The sequence below is a fragment of the Petaurus breviceps genome, unplaced genomic scaffold (genome assembly GCF_028583685.1).
Source record: "Petaurus breviceps papuanus isolate PSGF00001 unplaced genomic scaffold, PetGlider_PUasm1.0 186, whole genome shotgun sequence".
NCBI lineage: Eukaryota > Metazoa > Chordata > Mammalia > Diprotodontia > Petauridae > Petaurus > Petaurus breviceps.
Genome location: NW_027185798.1, coordinates 25,213,859 through 25,232,164, shown reverse-complemented (window position 1 = coordinate 25,232,164; position 18,306 = coordinate 25,213,859). Strand labels below are relative to the sequence as shown.

The following is an 18,306-nucleotide window of genomic DNA, read 5'->3' as shown; positions in this document are numbered from 1 at the left end:
GCACTGTGTCCAACACATAATAAGTGCTTAATAGACACTCTGCCAAACCAGAGAGCAAAATGGAAATAGAAAAAAATCCATTGGTCATCCCCTTGAAAGAAATCCCACAATGAAAACTCCCAAGAATATTATAGCCAAAATCCAAAGCCTCCAGTCAAAGAAAAAATACTGCAAACATCCAGAAAGAAAGAATTCAAGCACCAAAAAGCTTCAATCAAGATCATGTACAATTTAGTAAACACCACTTTAAAGGAACAGAGAGCTGGGAATATAATATTCCAAAAGGTAAAGGATACAAACTTACAGCCAAGAATAATTTACATAGCAAGACTAAGTATAATCATATGGACATTTAATGAAACAAGGACTTCCAGTATCCCTGATGAAAAGACCAAAGTTATGGAGAAATTATGAAATTCAAAACAGGAATTAAAGGAAATATAAAAAAGGAAAACATAAATGAATAATCATAAGGGACTAAGTAAGGATAAACTGCTTCCATTCTAATATAGGGAGATGATACATGTGTCCCCTCTGAATCCTATCTTTATCAGGGATCATAGAGGGTGTCTAATTTGACAGAAGGCCTATGAATGGGTCTGGTATGTCTTGATAGAGACTTACACTGGGTCTGAGGCAAGAGAGGAAGGGAAAGGAAGGTTAAGTAAAACCACTTTACATAATCAGGATTCATAGGAAGGAAGTTGGGTATAAGGAAGAAGGGTATAAGGAGTTGAATCTGGAACCTCACTCTCATCTGAACTGGTCAGAAGAGAAAATATACATCCATAATTGGGTACAGAAATACATTTCACTCAACAGGAAAATAGAGGGGAAAGGAGAGAATGCAAAGTTCCAGAGACAGTAGATTAAGGGAGGAATTGGTTCTAAGCAAAACAATCTCTGGCTAGGAATGCACAAAAATATTTATTGGGTGGCATTTGGGGTACATAACAACAAATATTTGGGGGTGGCAAAGAATGGAAATCCAAGGCTATGAAGATCAAATAAGGAATGGCTAGATAGTTACGGTATTTATATATATATGACAAAATATTATTGTGCTATAAGAAATAAAGAAGACTATAGGGGCGGCTCGGTGGCACAGTGAATAGAGCACTGGCCCTGGAGTCAGGAGGACCTGAGTTCAAATTCGGCCTCAGACACTTAACACAAAAAACTAACTGTGTGACTTTGGGCAAGTCACTTAACTCCAACTGCCCTCTAAAAAGCAAAAAAATAAAAAGAAGACTATAGTATCAGAGAAACATGGGAAGACTTGTATAAATTTGTATGACACAAAATGAGGTGAATAGACTCAAGAGAACAATTCATATGATGACAACAATATTGTAAAGACCAACAAATTTGAAAAATTAGGAATTCCATTCAATGTGATTACCAAACACAATTCTAGAAAATTGATGATGGAACATGTTACCTCCTGGCAGAGAGGTGATTCAGAATGCAGAATGATACACGTATATACATACATACATACATATATGCCTTTTTCTTTTGGATGTAGTATATGCAAAAATTTGTTTTGCTTGACTATATGTGCTTGTAATGGGGGTTTTGTTTTTCTTTCATTATCAACTGGAAGTGGGAATGTGAAGTAGATAAGGCAGATTTTTGCTGATTGAAGAAGATAAAATTTATTTTTAAAAATATTCCAAATAACAATTAGAGAAAATTCACATTAAAACAATTCTAAGGTTCCTCCTCATACTCAGTAGATTGGCAAAGATGACCAAAAAAGAGAACATTCACAATAGTTAAATCAAATAAACTTTAATAATAATAAATATTGTACTAAGGGGCAGCTAGATGGATAGAGTGCTGGGTTCGGAAGATTCATCTTCATGAGTTCAAATCCAGTTTTAGACACTTACTAGCAGTGTGACTTTGGGCAAATCACTTAACCCTGTTTACTTCAATTCCCTCATCTGGAAAATGAGCTGGAGAAGGAAATGGCAAACCACTCCAGTATCTTCATTCAGAAAACCCCAGATGGTTATCACAAAAAGTCAGACACAACAAAAAACAAACAAATTGAACAACAAATATTATACCATGTGAACAAACACTTGACTGACCAGTTCATTTACTCCACGGTGTAAAAATTTGAAATTAGAAGTAAAATTGTCCCCCAACATTACTTAAAGGACAACTACTTGTACACAATCATAAAAAAAAGCTTCATTTTTTTTTCATAAAGACTTTTGTGCAGAGCAAACAAACCTGTTCACCTGTAGGCTTGGATGTCCATACTCCTAGCCCTCAGGTAGGAACAATTTGTAATCACTAACTTTTCAGAGCTTCTTAGCCATAGAAATGCAGTGCTTAAAAAAGTGGGTTACTCGAAAAACAACAGCACCTCAGCACTGGGCTTGATAATGGCATTTCTTCCAGGGGAAGTCACCTGACTAGGGGTACAAGGTGAGTCTTCACTAAACAATTACATTCCCACCCTGATTTATTTCCCTTTGAAAATACTTTTCCCTGTAGAGGAAGTGTTGAATCTCTTGTGCATTTTCAGCTTAACATACTTGTAGAAGTCTTCTTTACCACCTTGTTTAAGAGATCTCATCAAAATCACCAGCAAGTTGGTCTGTCCCTGTGCTTTAAAAGGTATGAGCTTGGTTTGGAGCTTTCATAGTTTTTTGTTTGAATAAAAGTACAATCATATTTTCAAGCAGAAAGAGCCAATTTTTTCAGATTAAAAAAAATAAACCAACTTTTTAAAGGATAGCTCTTGAAGATATTCCCGGAAAGGAGAGCTGCTACCTAATATAATATTAGTAATGCATTTGCATCACACTTTCCATTTATAAAGCATGGACATATGCATTATTCTGCTTGATCCCCATGGCAACTCTCGTGTCTGTTTTGTACATCCCCATAATATATGTAGCATCTCCTTTCACTGGATTGTAAGCTCCCGGAGAGCAGACTGTTTTTCATTTCTCTTTGTATCCCCTTGCCCAGCACTGTTAGGCACTTAATAAATGCTCATTGATTGCTTTATTGACTGGGAGGTATGCAGGCAGATGGTATTATATCATCATGAAACATAATGCAATCAAGTGACTTGCCCTAGATTCATCACTCAACTGGTTAGTAGCACAGCTGGACTAAATTCTAAGTCTCCTGCTCACTGCCCCTCCCCTTCTACCAAGCTGCCTCTTGATTTGGAAACCATAAGCATCTGTGCCATTCTTCTTCAAAATTTTGCTTTTTTTTCCCCCTCACTAAAATCTGAGCCCTGGATTTGAACTAATTGTTCATTCTGTTGAGGTCTAAGGTTTAGGGGTGTTCAAGACCCCAAAATACCAACATGCTGGGTCCTGCTGAGTGAATGTGACTCAAGTCTTCTCTCAGCCAAAGCAGAACAAAGTTTATTAAACATTCGCCACAATAGGTAGATTCTTAAGGAGTCGCGGTATCTGTGATGCTTGTATTGGACAAGCAGCCCACAACAATCTGACACAGTGAGTCTGCACTAGATACTTCTCAGCCTCTTCATGGAAGCGAGATGGGTCTTATATACAGAAAAGTTGTGGGAGGAATATGGGGGGGAGGGTCTTCAGGAGGAGTCTAATGAGGTCAGACTCCAGTGATGAGAAATTAAGGGTGGGAAGTAGCTAGAGGCTACCTGCAGATGACAGACAATGGAGGGCTAGGCTAGGTTAAGGGTAACAGATTTGGGCATAGATATTTTGGGAGGATCCAGGGTGGGGGCTAGCTGGACAATGGAGGGCTAGGCTAGGTTAAGAGTAAGAGCTATAATGAAAGGTTTATAGCCTCAGGCAAATGCCTCATGTGGGAAGATTCAAAGAGAGCTCTAGGGGATTCCCAGAGCCTATACCTCATTAGTACCATTCCTCTTCAAAATTTAGTGCTTTTTTTCCCCCTCACTAAAATCTGAGCCCTGGATTTGAACTAATTATTCATTCTCCTAAATTCACTTATATCTAAGAGCCAAGAAAATTGAATGGGCACAACACAGCTATCCCATTCAGGTCATATTTTCATTTTTCTTTAAGATCATTGCTTCTTCCAGATACATCCAGGATCAAATATAAAACCCACAGTTTGGTAGCTGAAGTCTTTCATAACCTGGCTCTTCCCTACTTTTCTGGTCTTCTTACACATTAATCCTGAAACCTAACTGCTCTGCACACCACACAGACACACACACACAGACATACAGACACACCACATTCACTCTGCAATCCAGTGATAATAACCTCTGCTGTTCCTTGAATATGATTCTCCAACTCCCAACATTTTCATTGGCTGTCCCCCTCACCTGGGATTTTCTCCCTACTCCTCTCTGCTTCCTAGCTTCTTTGGAGTCCCAACTTCTCTAAGAAGGGAAGAGAATAGAACACGCATTTAGTGAGTCCCAACTATGTGCCAGGCACTATGCTAAGTGCCTTATAAACATTATCTCATTTGATCCTCACAATGCCTTGTGATGTATGTCCATGGAGGTATGGGCTTTTATTTTCGTCCTTTTGAAGTTGAAGAAATTGAGGCAGAGATTAAATGAGTTGCCCAAGGTCATACAGGTAGTATCTGAGATTGGATTTGAACTCAGGTCTTTCTGCCACCAAATCTAGCACCCCATCCACTACACAGTCTAGCTGCCTTTTCTGATATCCTCTATGGTAGTGTGATTATCTACAATTTATCTGGTGTGTAGATAGATGGATAGATAGAATGATGGATGGATGAGTGGATGGGTGGATAGATAGATAGATAGATAGATAGATAGATAGATAGATGTTGTACATAGTTGTTTACATGTTATCCACCCCAAGAATAGGGACTATTTTTTGCCTTGTTTTGTATCCATAGTGCTTAGCACAACTGGCACATAGTACCGTGTTTCCCCGATAATAAGACCTATCCCGAAAATAAACCCTCCCCTTACTGTGTAAGATTCCTCTAAAATAAGCCCTCCCCCGAAAATAAGCCTGTATGCACCGTCCCCCCCCACCCTGTGAAACGCACACCGCACTCCGAGCTGCATCCAATCAGAGCTGCAGCAGTGAGCGCGTCATCCTGTTCTTCCCCAGTGATTTGCTTATTGAATAAAGGTACATTTTTTTGTTCACATTTACCTGTTTATTAAAATTGCTGTCAATGTTCATTAAAATAAGCCCTCCCCTGAAAATAAGCCCTCTGGTGTTTTTCTGTCCAAAAAATTAATAAGACAGTGTCTTATTATCGGGGAAACATGGTAAGTTCTTAATAAATGCTTGTTGACTTGAATGTGCAACTCAGTTTTTTTATTTGCAGCCCTAACTTTAACCTGTCCTATTTTCCCCACAGGGTCTTTATATTATATGAGAGAAGCAAATAGAAATAAAAGTGTTTTGAAAATGCATAGTATTCTTCCTAATACATTGTTGGTGAAGTTGTAAATATGTATTAACCATTCTGGAAATCAATTTGGAATTATGTGAATAAATGTCCATAAGCTTTGACAGAGATTCCTGATGGGCATATACTTCAAGAATGTATTTGACAAAAAGAATTTATGTATATCCAAATATTTATGACAGCATTTTTTGTGATAGCAAAGAACTGGAAATAAAGCCCATTGATTGGAGAATGACTAAAAAAAAAGTTGCACATGAATGTAATGGAATAGTACTGTAGTATAATAAGTGATGAACATAATGAATGCATAGAAGCAAGGAAAAATTATATGAAGTAAGCAAAATCAGGAAAACAATATACAAAATAACTGCAACAATGCAGTAAACAACCACCATAAAAAAAATCAAAAATAAATGTTAGATTTATAAAGAACAAACTTGGTCCCAAGGAAGAGCTTTGAGAAGACACCTCTCCCAAAGGTGGTAGAGTAGAAGGACGGTTCCACAGGTGTGGAACATTGAACATAGTGACAGGTTTTTTTTCATATGTTGATTAGTTTTGCTGAAATTTTTTCTCTGTTTCTTTTTTTAAAAATTTAAATCTTTTTGTTAGAAAGGATAGCTCTCTGAAGGGGAAGGGATATAGGAGAAAATCTAAGTGATGTTGAAACAAAAGATATCCATAAAAACCTTTTTTTTTTCTTTTTGGAGGGGGGAAGGCAATGTAATTGCAGTTAAGTGACTTGCCCAAGGTCACACAGCTAGTAAGTGTTAAGTGTCTGAGGTCACATTTGAACTCAGGTCCTCCTGACTTTAGGGCCAGTGCTCTATTCACTGTGCCACCTAGATACCCCAAAAACCTCTTTTTAAAAAGCAAATACATAGTATATTAGAATCAGAAAGCCCTTGAACATTACCTATTTCAGGGGTTCTTTTTTTTTTTGTCCTCTGGATTCCTTTGATGACAGTTTGGTAAAGCTTAAGAATTTAAATTTTTATTTAAATTAAATTAAATTAAGAATTTAAAAATTTAAAAACATGTTCATGGACCACAGGTTAACAATGATCTATTCCCATATACCCCCTCCCCTTTTGTAGATGAAGAAACAAATCTGAGAAACTTGCCCAAAGACAGAACTTGGACAAACCCAGAATTCTTTATTTCCACAACATTTCTCTAAAAAGGATAAAGCTCACAATGCATAGAGCACTGGCCCTGGAGTGAGGAGGACCTGAGTTCAATTCCAACCTCAGATACTTAACTGGTTGTGTGACCCTGGGCAAGTCACTTAACCCCAATTGATGATGGATGGATGGATGGACGGATGGATAAAAAGGGTAAAGCATGTATAATAAAAAACATTTTTGTTAAACTTGTACTTCCATACAGTCATTTTCCTTCCTCTGCCCAACCTGCTACAGCCTCCTCCCTCCCATCCATCAGCCTCTTATATGTAGCATCTCCTTAAATAAGTAGTATAATAAGTGATGTCCTCTGTTCTCTGATACCTAACCTTGCAATGGTAGACATCCAGTCTTGTTTTACTGCTGGCAGATAGCCTGTGCTGGGACCTGGTTGGTGATGGTATCTTACAATCAAACGTGTGACTCTTAGAATGAGCAACAATGTCAAAACTGTTCCAAAGTCAATTGTGGTCCCTATAGCAGGACCACAGTTCTTGGTAATGTTAAAAATGGAATCCTAGACTCCTCTGTACATAGTCTAACCGATGTTGTCAGGGCATGTAGTTTGTCTCACTTAATTCACTGATTGTGAAACTGCTTGCAAAAAGCTGAAAGGTGTTACTTTCACAACCAGCCAAGCTTGCTTAAGTTTTCTCTTTGTTTGCACCAAACTAAAAGATGATGATTAGTAGCTGAGAATTCCCAGCTTCTGTTCCCCTCTTTCCTGTGACCTAGAGTTAGTGTCTGCTGAGGCCTCCCACTTCTTAACTTTCTACATGACTATAACTTTCATATTTTTTTTTTTGCTTTTTGGAGGGCAATTGGGGTTAAGTGACTTGCCCAAGGTCACATGGTTAGTTTTTGTGTTAAGTGTCTGAGGCCGGATTTGAACTCAGGTTCTCCTGGTGCTCTATTCACTGCGCCACCTAGCCGCCCCTATAACCTTCATCCTTACTGCTTGTGACCCAAACATATCCCCTTGGTCTGAGCATCACCCCTAAATGGTCCATCCCTCAGATCCAGAATTCCAGATTCCTTTCTGATCATAACCTTCTGTTTGTCAATATCTCTACCTTCCTTTCTTCTCCAAAATCTCTTCTTCATCCTTACTGTGCCCTCCAATCCATCACCTACTGCTCTATAATTGTTTCATTCCCTTCACAGTGTTAACCAGATCAACCATCAGCTACACTTGAATCCCTTAACCCTTTGTTATCTCACCAAAAAATCCTAGCCCAGGGTTGCCATCCTCCTTCCCCTCCCCTCCCCCACCACACCTGCTCATGTATGGCTGAACGCTGCTAGAAGTCCACACAGTCCTGCTGTCTGATCTCAGTTGGACCCTCACTGCTACTGAGAAATCCTTTTATTCTTTCCTGATTCTCTACCACATCTTCCTTAAACCTTCTTTATCAGTTCCTCTGTCTCTCAGCAGAGGCCTTAACCCTTCTATGTTCCTGAGAAAAGAGACCATCTGTCATAAGCTCTCACTTCTCCCTGCTCCACATTTCAAAGATCCTCTATCATTCATCATATTTTCCTCTTCTCCTCTAGCCTCTGATGAATATTTGGCTGTTGTTAAGACTAATCCATCTACTTTTCCTTTTTCTCCCCAGTCAGTATATGCCTCTTTTTAAAAAACAAACGTGTTTCTTATATGAGACATTATTGCATTTTGTGATCCATTCTGTCAAGCATTTTATTGGCTTTCTTAATCCGTTTACATTTAAGGTTACAGTTATTAGGCATCTGTTTTCCTTCTGTTTCTCCTGTGTTGATTTCTAAATAACCTGACCTTTCTCAGGTTCATTAAATTTACTTACCTTGCTGCTTTCCTTCTTTCTCTTTTATTTATCTCTTCCTCTCTCATTTTTGACCCTTCTCTTTCTATGCCCAACTAAGCTTGTGGTTCAGTATTTTCTGTGCCATTCCCTAATAACTTCATTGTCCAGGGTCACCAGCATCTTCACTGTGCTGTAACAAGAGCTGATCATGTAGAGATGCAGTATGGAGTAGTAGATGGAATGGGTAGACATTAGTGTCAGGACCACCTGGATTCAAGTCCTATTTCTGGTACATCCTGGCTGTTGGTAGATGGGTAACTTTACCAAGCCTTTCAATGTCCCAGACAATTTTCTGAGAGTATAAATTTCAGAACCCATTGCCAGTCTGCATTATTAGAAGGTGTTTACTCACCAAGAGCTCATACACTGATGAAATCATAGGTCCAGACAAAAAAAATTATTAAGTATTATTATCATATATTATTATTACATAATTATATTATTATATAGGGCATGAAGAAGTCATAAGTATAAAGAGACAGAAATATTAAACATGTCCTATACCAACCATAATACAATAAAAAGTAGTAACTAATTATGGGAAAAAGAAACAGGCTTAAATGGAAACTAAGTAATAGCATGAATAACTATATAACAATGATATATCATGCCACAATTTGTGTGAAACAATAAAAGGAATTATCAGAGGAAAATTTTATTTCTGAAAACATTGTCAAGACATAAGAAAGCATTAATAAATTTAGTATACAGTTTGAAAACCAGAAAAATCTACAAATCAGCTTGAAATGGAACATGAAATAAGAAATCTTTAAAAATTAAATGGAAAATAGAGAAAATTTAAACTATAGAGTTGGCTTTATAAAATTGTAACAAAATTGATATACCATTAGTTAACCTAATTTTTAAATGAAAGAAAATCAAATTACCAAAATAATAAATAAGAAGGTGAAGTTACAATGAATAAAGAGGGAATAAAAATAATTGTCCAGAACTACTATATCTGATTATGTACCAGGAATACTGAGAATTTAAAAGAAATAAATGCTTATCAACAAACACAGAAAATATCCAGATTAAGAAAACAAGAAATAATAATCTTAAACAACACCACTTCAGAAAAAGAAATTTTGCATCTCATAAATAAATTTCCAAAAGGGAAAAAATAGACTCCTGGTCTTGATAAATTTACAAGTGAATTCTATTAAATGTTCAAAGAACAATTACTATACTACAAAAATTGTTCCAAATAATAGAGAAAGTAAGGATTCCACCAAACTCATTGTTATAAATTTTAAAATATGAACCTGGTACCCAAATCAGGGAGAAATAAATTGAAGAATTATAAATCACTTTCAGTAATAAGCATTGATACAAAAAAATTAAACAAATAAAGAACATTTTATTCTTAGCACTATACTTTTAGTGTAATGCTGTTGTAGGGAGTGAGTTTTCCAACAGTGAAAGTTTTATTTTGTTTTTAAATCAAAAGATTGGAGGGGGCCATTTTATCAGATTATACTAGAGATTTCTCCATCAGGAAGGAGACTGCACTACATGACCTCTCAGGGTCCTTCTACCATAAACATTCAAAATTAAGAAAGATTTTATTACAGAGAAGCTAAAGTAACGTTAATCCTAAATAGCTAGAAATTTTCCCCCTTTAAATTATACATAAGAATATTTTCTTTCTTTTTTTTTTTTAAAGCAATTGGGGTTAAGTAACTTGCTCAAGGTTACAAGGCCAGTTATTTCTGGGTGTGGTGCTGAGTGTCTGAGCCCAGGATTCGATCTCTAGGTCATCCCAACACTGAAGCCAGTGCTCTTACTCGCTGAGCCACCTGGCCACCCCAAGAGAATATTTTCTCACATCTTTAACTTCACATTTTCACTTTTTTTAAAAAAATCTGGTTTTGAAAAACAAAAATACTTAGAAAGGCAAGTGTTTCTCCTTTTCTCAGCTCTCCTCATGGCATTTTCATTCCCAAAAAGACCATTCAGGGATTAGAGGCTTTTCTTTTAAAAAGGTGACACATTTGTCAGATGTAAATCCTATTTTGCGACCTTCCCTAAAGCACTAAGGACCCTTCCATCACTTGAATTTCCCTTACCATCTGAAGAAAATTGCCCTAAGCCTCCATTTCTTCATGTTCAAATTAAATGGTAAAACTTAAAAAAGAGTTTCACTACCACAGTCACTGATCAACCAGAGTATTTTTCTCCTTTAAAGGATATGTTTTCTGATTTTGCCATTTATAAGTTTCCTTTTTGAGATCTTCCTTTTAATATGGAAATATACCTTTCAGATTTGGCTTAAAATTATATGGAAAATTATTTTAGAAATTTCCTTTCCTTGACTCAAAATAATCAGCAGGCCCTGGTTGGCAAGGGTCCCTAGACTCAGAAGATCATAATGGAAGAAGAGAACAGAGTATTTTTAACTGGAGGAGAGGAAAGGAGCACAGAATAGATATTAAGACAGTAGGGTATTTTGAAGAAAAACTAGTGTTTGCAGGATGTTAAGGAAAAAAGAACATAGGACCAGAAATATCATGAAGCTAGGAATCTTGGCTTATAATATGAAGAGAGGAGAAAGTTATATATAAACCTGAAAAGAGTAACCAAGCAACAAAGAATCCTTGTCAACAAAAGGTTAAGGAACCATTTTATTCTAGCAAGCTCTTTGCAGGCTAATATACATAAGCAAAACAAACTAAGCAAAGATGGAAGTGTTCCATTCCGAATTGGCAACTCTTGGGTAAAGTATTTTTCCAGAACTCTGCTTTCTTTAATACACAATATTCTTGAGCTTCTCCCTTTAGAATATGAATCGATTAACTAGTCTAGTATAAATAGCTCTACGCTGGGAGGAAAAGAGAACTGAGTTTGAATTCCAGCTTTGTCCTAATCACGTGACTTTGGAGAAGTTACTGATGATGTTTTTCTCTGGCCATAGTTTTTGAGGTTGAACTAGATGGTCTCTGAGAGATTCCACCACAATGGTGTCAAACTCAAATAGAATCTATTTCTGTTGTTGTATATTGGCTTAGAAAACCACAGATTAGCATTCTCTATTTTGTATTGTATTTTTATTTATTTTCTTAAACATTTCTCATTTGTGTCTTATATATTGTAATTTTTTTCCAAATATATGTAAAAAAAAGTTTTACATTTGTTTTTTTAAGATTTTTTTTATTTCCATATTCTCTGCCTTCTTTCTACCCCCTCATTGAGAAGGATGGTATCAGTCATATAAAACATATTTCCATATTAGTCATATTGTGAAAGAAAACAGACAAAAAAGGAAAAAAAAAGAATGAAAACATTTTTTTTAATTTGCTTTGATCTGCATTCAGAATCCTTAAGTTATTTCTCTGAAGAGGGGTAGCATTTTTCATAACAAGTGTGTTGGAATTGTCTTAGATCATTATATTACTAAGAATAGCTGTCATTCACAGTTAATCATTTTATAATATTAGTGTTACTGTATACAATATTCTCCTCACTTCGTTTTGCATCAGTTCATGTAAGTCTTTCCAGATTTTTCTGAAAGCTTCCTGTTCATTGTTTCTTTTAATACAGTATTATTCCATCACAATTATATACCACAACTTGTTTGGCATTTGCCAATTGATGGACATCCATTCCCTAAATTTCTAATCCTTCGCAACCACAAAAAGAGCTGCTATAAATATTTTTGTATGTATAGATTCTTTTCCTTTTTTAAAAAAAATCTCTTTGAGATACAGATCAAATAGTGGTATTGTTGGGTTAAAAGGTATGCACAGTTTTATAGCCCTTTGGGAATAGTTCCAAATTGCTCTCTAGAATGTTTGGATCAGTTCACAACTTCATTAGTCATGAACTAACTAACAACATTAGTGTGCCAGTTTTCCCACACCCCCTCCAACATTTGTCATTTTCCTTTTCTGTCATATTAGCCAATCTGATAAGTGTGAGGTGGTAACTCACGAGTTATTTTTCATTTTGTATTTCTCTAATCAATAGTAATTTAGAGCATTTCATATGACTACAGATAGCTTTGATTTCTTCATTTGTAAACTGCCTATTCATATCCTTTGACCATTTATCAATTGGAGAATGACTCATTTTATAAATTTGACTGAGTTCTCTATACATTTGAGAAATGAGACCTTCATCAGAGAAACTTTCTGTAAATTTTTTCCCCTGTTTTCTGCTTCCCTCCTAATCTTGACTGCATTGGTTTTGTTTGCACAAAACCTTTTAAATTTAATGTAATCAAAATTATCCATTTTTACATCTTGTAATGATCGCTATCTTTTGTTTGGTCTTAAATTCTTCCCTTCTCCATAGATCTGACAGGTAAACTTTCCCATGCTCCTCTAATTTGCTGACATCAGCCTTTATGCCCCTCCTCAAGAGTGTTTTGCTTCTGACCACCATGTCCCCCATCAGCCTACCTCGCATTCTCTTATCCCTCTCTCCTCCCACTTCCCCATAGAGTAAGACAGATTTCTGTACCCAATTGAGTGTGTATGTTATTCCTTCATTGAGTCAATTCCAATGATAGTAAGCTTCAAGCATTCCCCACCACCACCACTGCATTTCCCCCTTTGCTATAAAAATTCTTTCATACTTCTTTGTGAGATAATTTACCCCATTCTACCTCTCCCTTCTCCCTTTCCCTTTCTTCCAGTGCATCCCCCTTTCCCACTCCTTAATTTGATTTTTTTTAATATCATACCATTGTAGTCAATTCACACCCTTGCCCTCTGCCTATGTAACTGCTTCTAACTGCCCTAATAATGATAAAATTGTTGGGAGTTATAAATATCATCTTCCCATGTAGGAATGTAAACAGTTTTTACCTTATTGATCCTTTATGATTTCTCTTTCATGTTAACCTTTTTATGCTTCTCTTGAGTCTTGTATTTGAAAGTCAGTTTTTCTATTCAGCTCTAGTCTTTTCATTAGGAATTCTTGAAAGTCTTCTGTTTCATTGAAAATCCATGTTTTCCCCTGAGGGATTATGGGTACGTGATTCTTGGTTTTAATCCTGTCTTTTTAGTCCTCCGAAATATCATATTCCAAGCCCTCTGATCCTTTAATGTAGAAATTACTAAATATTGTGTGATCCTGACTGTGGCTCCACAATATTTTAATTGTTTCTTTCTGGCTGCTTGCAATATTTTTTCCTTAATTTGGGAGCTCTAGAATGTAGCTGTAATATTCCTGGGAATTTTCATTTTGGGATCTCTTTCAGGTGATGATTGATAGATTCTTTCAATTTCTATTCTGCCCTCTGCTTCTAAAATATCAAATAAAATATTCCTTGCTAATCTCTTGAAAAATGATGTCTAGGCTCTTTTATTGGTCATGACTTTCATAGCATTCAATAACTTTTAAATTATCTCTATTGGACCTATTTTCTAAGTCAGTTGTTTCCCAATAAGACATTCACATTTTCTTCTGTGTTTTTTTTTTTCATTTTTAAACTTAGTTTGATTTCTTCTTAATGTCTCATGGAGTCATTAGCTTCCACTTGCCCAATTCTAATTTTTAAGGAATTATTTTCTTCAGTTAGCTTTTGTACCTCTTTTTCTATTTGGGCAATTCTACTTTTAAAGGAGCTCTCTTTAGTGGATTTTTGCGCCTCTTACTATTTGGCCTATTTTATTTTTTAAAGTGATATTTTCATCAGTATTTTTTGTGCCTCCTTTACCAAACTGTTGACAATTTTTTTTTCATTATTTCCATGCATTACTCTTTTTTCAATTTTTCCTCTATCTCTCTTATTTGATTTTTAAAATCCTTTTTGAGCTTTTTCAGGAATTCTTTTGGGGTCTGAAACAAATTTACATTTTTTTTTTAGGTTTTACATGTAGCTGTTTGGCATTTTTTCTTCTTTTCTGAGTTTGTGTTTTCATCTTCCCTTTTACTCTAGTAACTTTATGTGGTCAGGTTCTTTTTTTGCTGTTGTTGTTGTTTACTCATTTTCCCAGTTTATGTCTTAACTTTTAACTTTATCTTAAAGTTGAGCTGTGCTTCAAGGAAGTAGGGGGCACTATCCCAAGTTTCAGGTTTTTGTGCTGCTGTTTTCAAAGGCAGCTCTGGGGGTCTGTAAGTTTTCAATTCTTCCAGGCTGGTATGATCTAAGGAGAGATGTGGCCACTGCTTTCCTGGCTTGTGTTCTAATCTGTGAGCAAACACAAGCATTCTTTTCCTTCCTGGAACTGTATCTGGGATCCTGCTCCAGATAATGCAACAGAGTCCTGCTATGAATGTAAGTAATCAGTCACCTGTAAACTCCTTCTGACCTGTCATCCTACCCCCTCATCATCTGGGGGCTGAGAGCTCTGGACATAGCCACTGCTAATTCATTAGCCCCCCAAAGTCTGCTATTGGCTTGACAGGGCATGGCCTGCCCTGAACTGCTCTCGACTCTCACATCAGTAAGCTAGATTTTTCCTGCCTACTTTCAAAGTTGCCTTGCGCTAGAATATTGCTTCACCCAGTCTCTTTATTGGTTCTGCTGCTTCAAAATTCATTTTGAGGTGTTATTTTAACATTGTTTGGATGGGAATTTGGGAGAGGTCAAGCAAGACCTTACCTTTACTCCACCATTTTTCCCCCGGTTACATTTTGTTCTAGTACAGGCTTCACTCAGGAGTTTTGCTGCTAGCTAGGTTGTTCAGCCATCGGTGAGTTTGACACCTCTCCTCTGCCAGTGTTAAACTGCAACAAGATTAGTATAAATTGATATAAAAATTGCCCAAGGATTCCGTGATAGGTACTGCTGCCATTCATACTTCTCAACATACAGAAATGTTCAAATAAATCTTTAATTATATTCCTACTGTAGACCTAGGGTCTACAATACCTACTAGTTCCTGAGCAATAGTTTTTAGCAACCTTATATATGTTTTATGGGCAGAATGGATACAATGGAATTTTACAAAGGTCAGAAGGAGAAGATAAGGATCTCCATATCAAAGAACAGAGAGCAGAAGGGTAAGATCTGTATCAAGTAAAATTATCAACTGGTCAGTAAACACCAGAGATAAAGCTGGAATTTGCAGACTAACTATCCACAACAGAGCTCTAGCTAGTGACAGGAAATGCTCATCTTAAGTAAATAAAGGGAGAAAGCTGAGCCAGAAATTGTCCTGTCACTTAACTGAACTCAGGTTCCATGTCTCAGCTAAAATCTGCCTGTTTGAGATAAAGATGTGACTTGCTGTCTCAAAGAAGTGACTGTAACAGTCAATACTAAAGTTCTCTTATCACATAGTCATGAGGTCTTGGGATAAAAAAAATCCTTGATTTCATTCCAGGCTCTGATATATTATATGTGTGACCTTAAGTGAGTCACTTTCTTCACATGTAAAAGAGAGGTAATAATACTTACATTTCCCATTTCAAAGGCTTGTTGTAAGGAAAGTGTGCTATACACTTTAAAGCACTCTTTTAAGTGTGTGCTATTATCAGTATCATTTATTTAATATATAATCCAGTATTCTGTGAATTCAGTACAAAAGTGGCCATAGAAGAAGATGACAAAAATTTGTTAGAAGTTATGTTTCACTTAAGAGAATTTCCAGGTCAGCAGCAATACCTGTCAATGAATTCTTTTATAATTTTTGTTACACAAACTTAAGAAATAAAAAAAGGCTTGCGGACTTCATAGACATTTCACATACACACACACGTGTGTGTAATGGATTTTTCTTTTAAGACGAGAGCTCTGTTCTAATTTTCCATCTTTATTCCACATTATTCCCTTCTTCAGACAACCAGCCTTCTGAGTATTCCTCCTACTCTATGGCTATTCCCCAACTCTATAAGGTAATATTTGTCAAGTGTACCCTGCCTGACCCATACTTCTACAGTTCAACCATGTCTGACTCTTTGTGACCCCATTTGGGATTTTCTTGGTAGAGATATTGGAGTAGTTTGCCGTTTCCTTCTCTAGTTCATTTTCCAGATGAGGAAACTGAGGCAAACATTACCTGACTTACTTGGGTCATAAATATTAGCTATGTAAGTATCTGAGGCTCAATTTGAACTTGGGCTCTCCTGACTCCAGGTGTTCTATCCACTGTGGCACCTGGCTGCCCCATAGTAGGCACTTACTAAATTCTTGTTCCTTCCCTCACCACCCTCACGTCTTTTTACTGGCTGTACCAGTGAATGGAAACTGGCCTCCTCTAACTCTTGGTACTCCTGTTTTCCTTCAAGCCCCTCACCTTCTTGGGATGCCTTTCCTGGCCCACCCCCCCAGGTGCTAATGCGTCCTCCCAACCACCCATCAGGTGACCTTGAATCTATTTTTGTACTATATGTGGTTATTATACAGGATGTCCCAGAAGTCTTGGAGGAGTTTTGAGCTATTAAAGTTTAAGATGCCTATTATATACATATTATCCCCCATTTGAATATAAGCTCCTTGAAGGCAGAGACCATCTACTTGTCTTTGCATCTCTACCACCTCAAACTTTTTTTCATGTAATTTCTCTCCAAAATATTGTCTTAGAACTAAATAACATTCCTCTTATGAATGATCTTTGCTGGGTTTTGGTTTTGGTTTTTTCGAAAACTCATGATTGGATAACAAACTTCAGTCTCTTAAATTTTGTTTTTCAAGTTCGAGCCCCCTCAAACATTCTGATTGTAGGCTTTTTCCAAGGGTTCCCATTGGAATTCCCTCCAGCTGCCCTTGTCCTTGAGGAGCCTGAACAAGTCCACCAGTGTGATAAATACACTCAGCGTTGTTAGTGAGCATGATACGCACGCATCTTGTTTGCTGGAGCAAAACCCAAGCCTGAAACTCTATCTCCAGCTAATGGAAACCTGCCAGAAAAACCTCTGTGCCCCTGACAGGCTGGAATTAATGTTTAGATGTGGTTATTATCTCAGTTCCAAATCACTTATTCTTTTTAAAAGGAAGGAAGTCCTTATTCCAAGGCTGATTAGATTGTAAAATTATGAACTCTGAACAAACCCATTATCTTGGTCACACATAAGACGATTGCATTATCCAGTCCTATTCCATGCAATGAAGTTTCAAAATTCTAAACAATGGAGTTTGCTTTGCTTTGGGGGTTTTGTACTATTTAGAAAACGCCTTGTCTCTTCTTTATGAGAGTGGAATGGGAGAGGCAGAAGCTTCTTCTGAAAGATTTGCCAACTTCTACAGGCAGCAGGTTTTACGGTTATATTGTTACCCTATCACACTCTAAAATGCTTTTCCTTTCCAATAGACTGGAAAGAGGGAGTACTAACGCCTTGGGACATAGCAGATCCATGATCTGGCTAACAATGCAGTTCCCAACCAACCATATCTTCCCATCCTATGCAACTCTTGTCCACGTCTTCCACCCATCCTAGAGGATTGCCTGTGGTAGAGGGCCTTGCCATAGACCTCTTCATGTTGTGAACAGCAGTAGATCTTGAGAGCTCTATCAGGTATCCCTCTACCTCACTACATGACCAGCCACCTTCCTTTATTGGTCACTCATATGTGATTTATGCCACTTCCCCTGCTGAGTTTTTCATTGGTCTCATCTCAACCTTCTTCTGACTACCATGAACATTTGACCTCCCCATTGACCTTTGACCTATAACTTTAATTGTTCAGAGACTGTGGTATTCCATGACTCTTGGACATAATAATGTCACTAGTGTGTTAATGTTTTTTTAAAAGAGCTTTTCTTTCAAGGAGAATTCTGATGTCATTAAAAGAACTGGATAGCTCTTCAAACACAATCTAGCCCATTCACTTTCTCCTAGTCAACACTTAGACCATTTCATTTTATATCCTGTCCAATGTATACATACATGCATATACACACATGCATGTATTATATAGATGGATAGATAAAGGTAGAGATAGATAGGTAGATAGATAGATAGATAGATAGATAGATAGATAGATAGATAGATAG

General features: G+C 36.8%; 1 protein-coding gene across 3 annotated transcripts in view; it reads left to right on the top strand.

The window, feature by feature from the left end:
* Window positions 1–18,306, top strand: part of MYO1D (myosin ID) — a 423,241-nt gene that overhangs the window by 312,158 nt on the left and 92,777 nt on the right. Inside the window, exon 22 of one of the 3 annotated variants that reach the window (XM_069089919.1) lies at window positions 5,344–5,898. The exons of the other annotated variants lie outside the window; for them this stretch is intronic. Within the exon in view, the coding sequence (XP_068946020.1) occupies window positions 5,344–5,374 (31 nt within the window). The 3' untranslated portion in view covers window positions 5,375–5,898. Of the gene's footprint in view, window positions 1–5,343; window positions 5,899–18,306 lie in introns of those variants that run through there. 3 annotated transcript variants of the gene reach the window in all.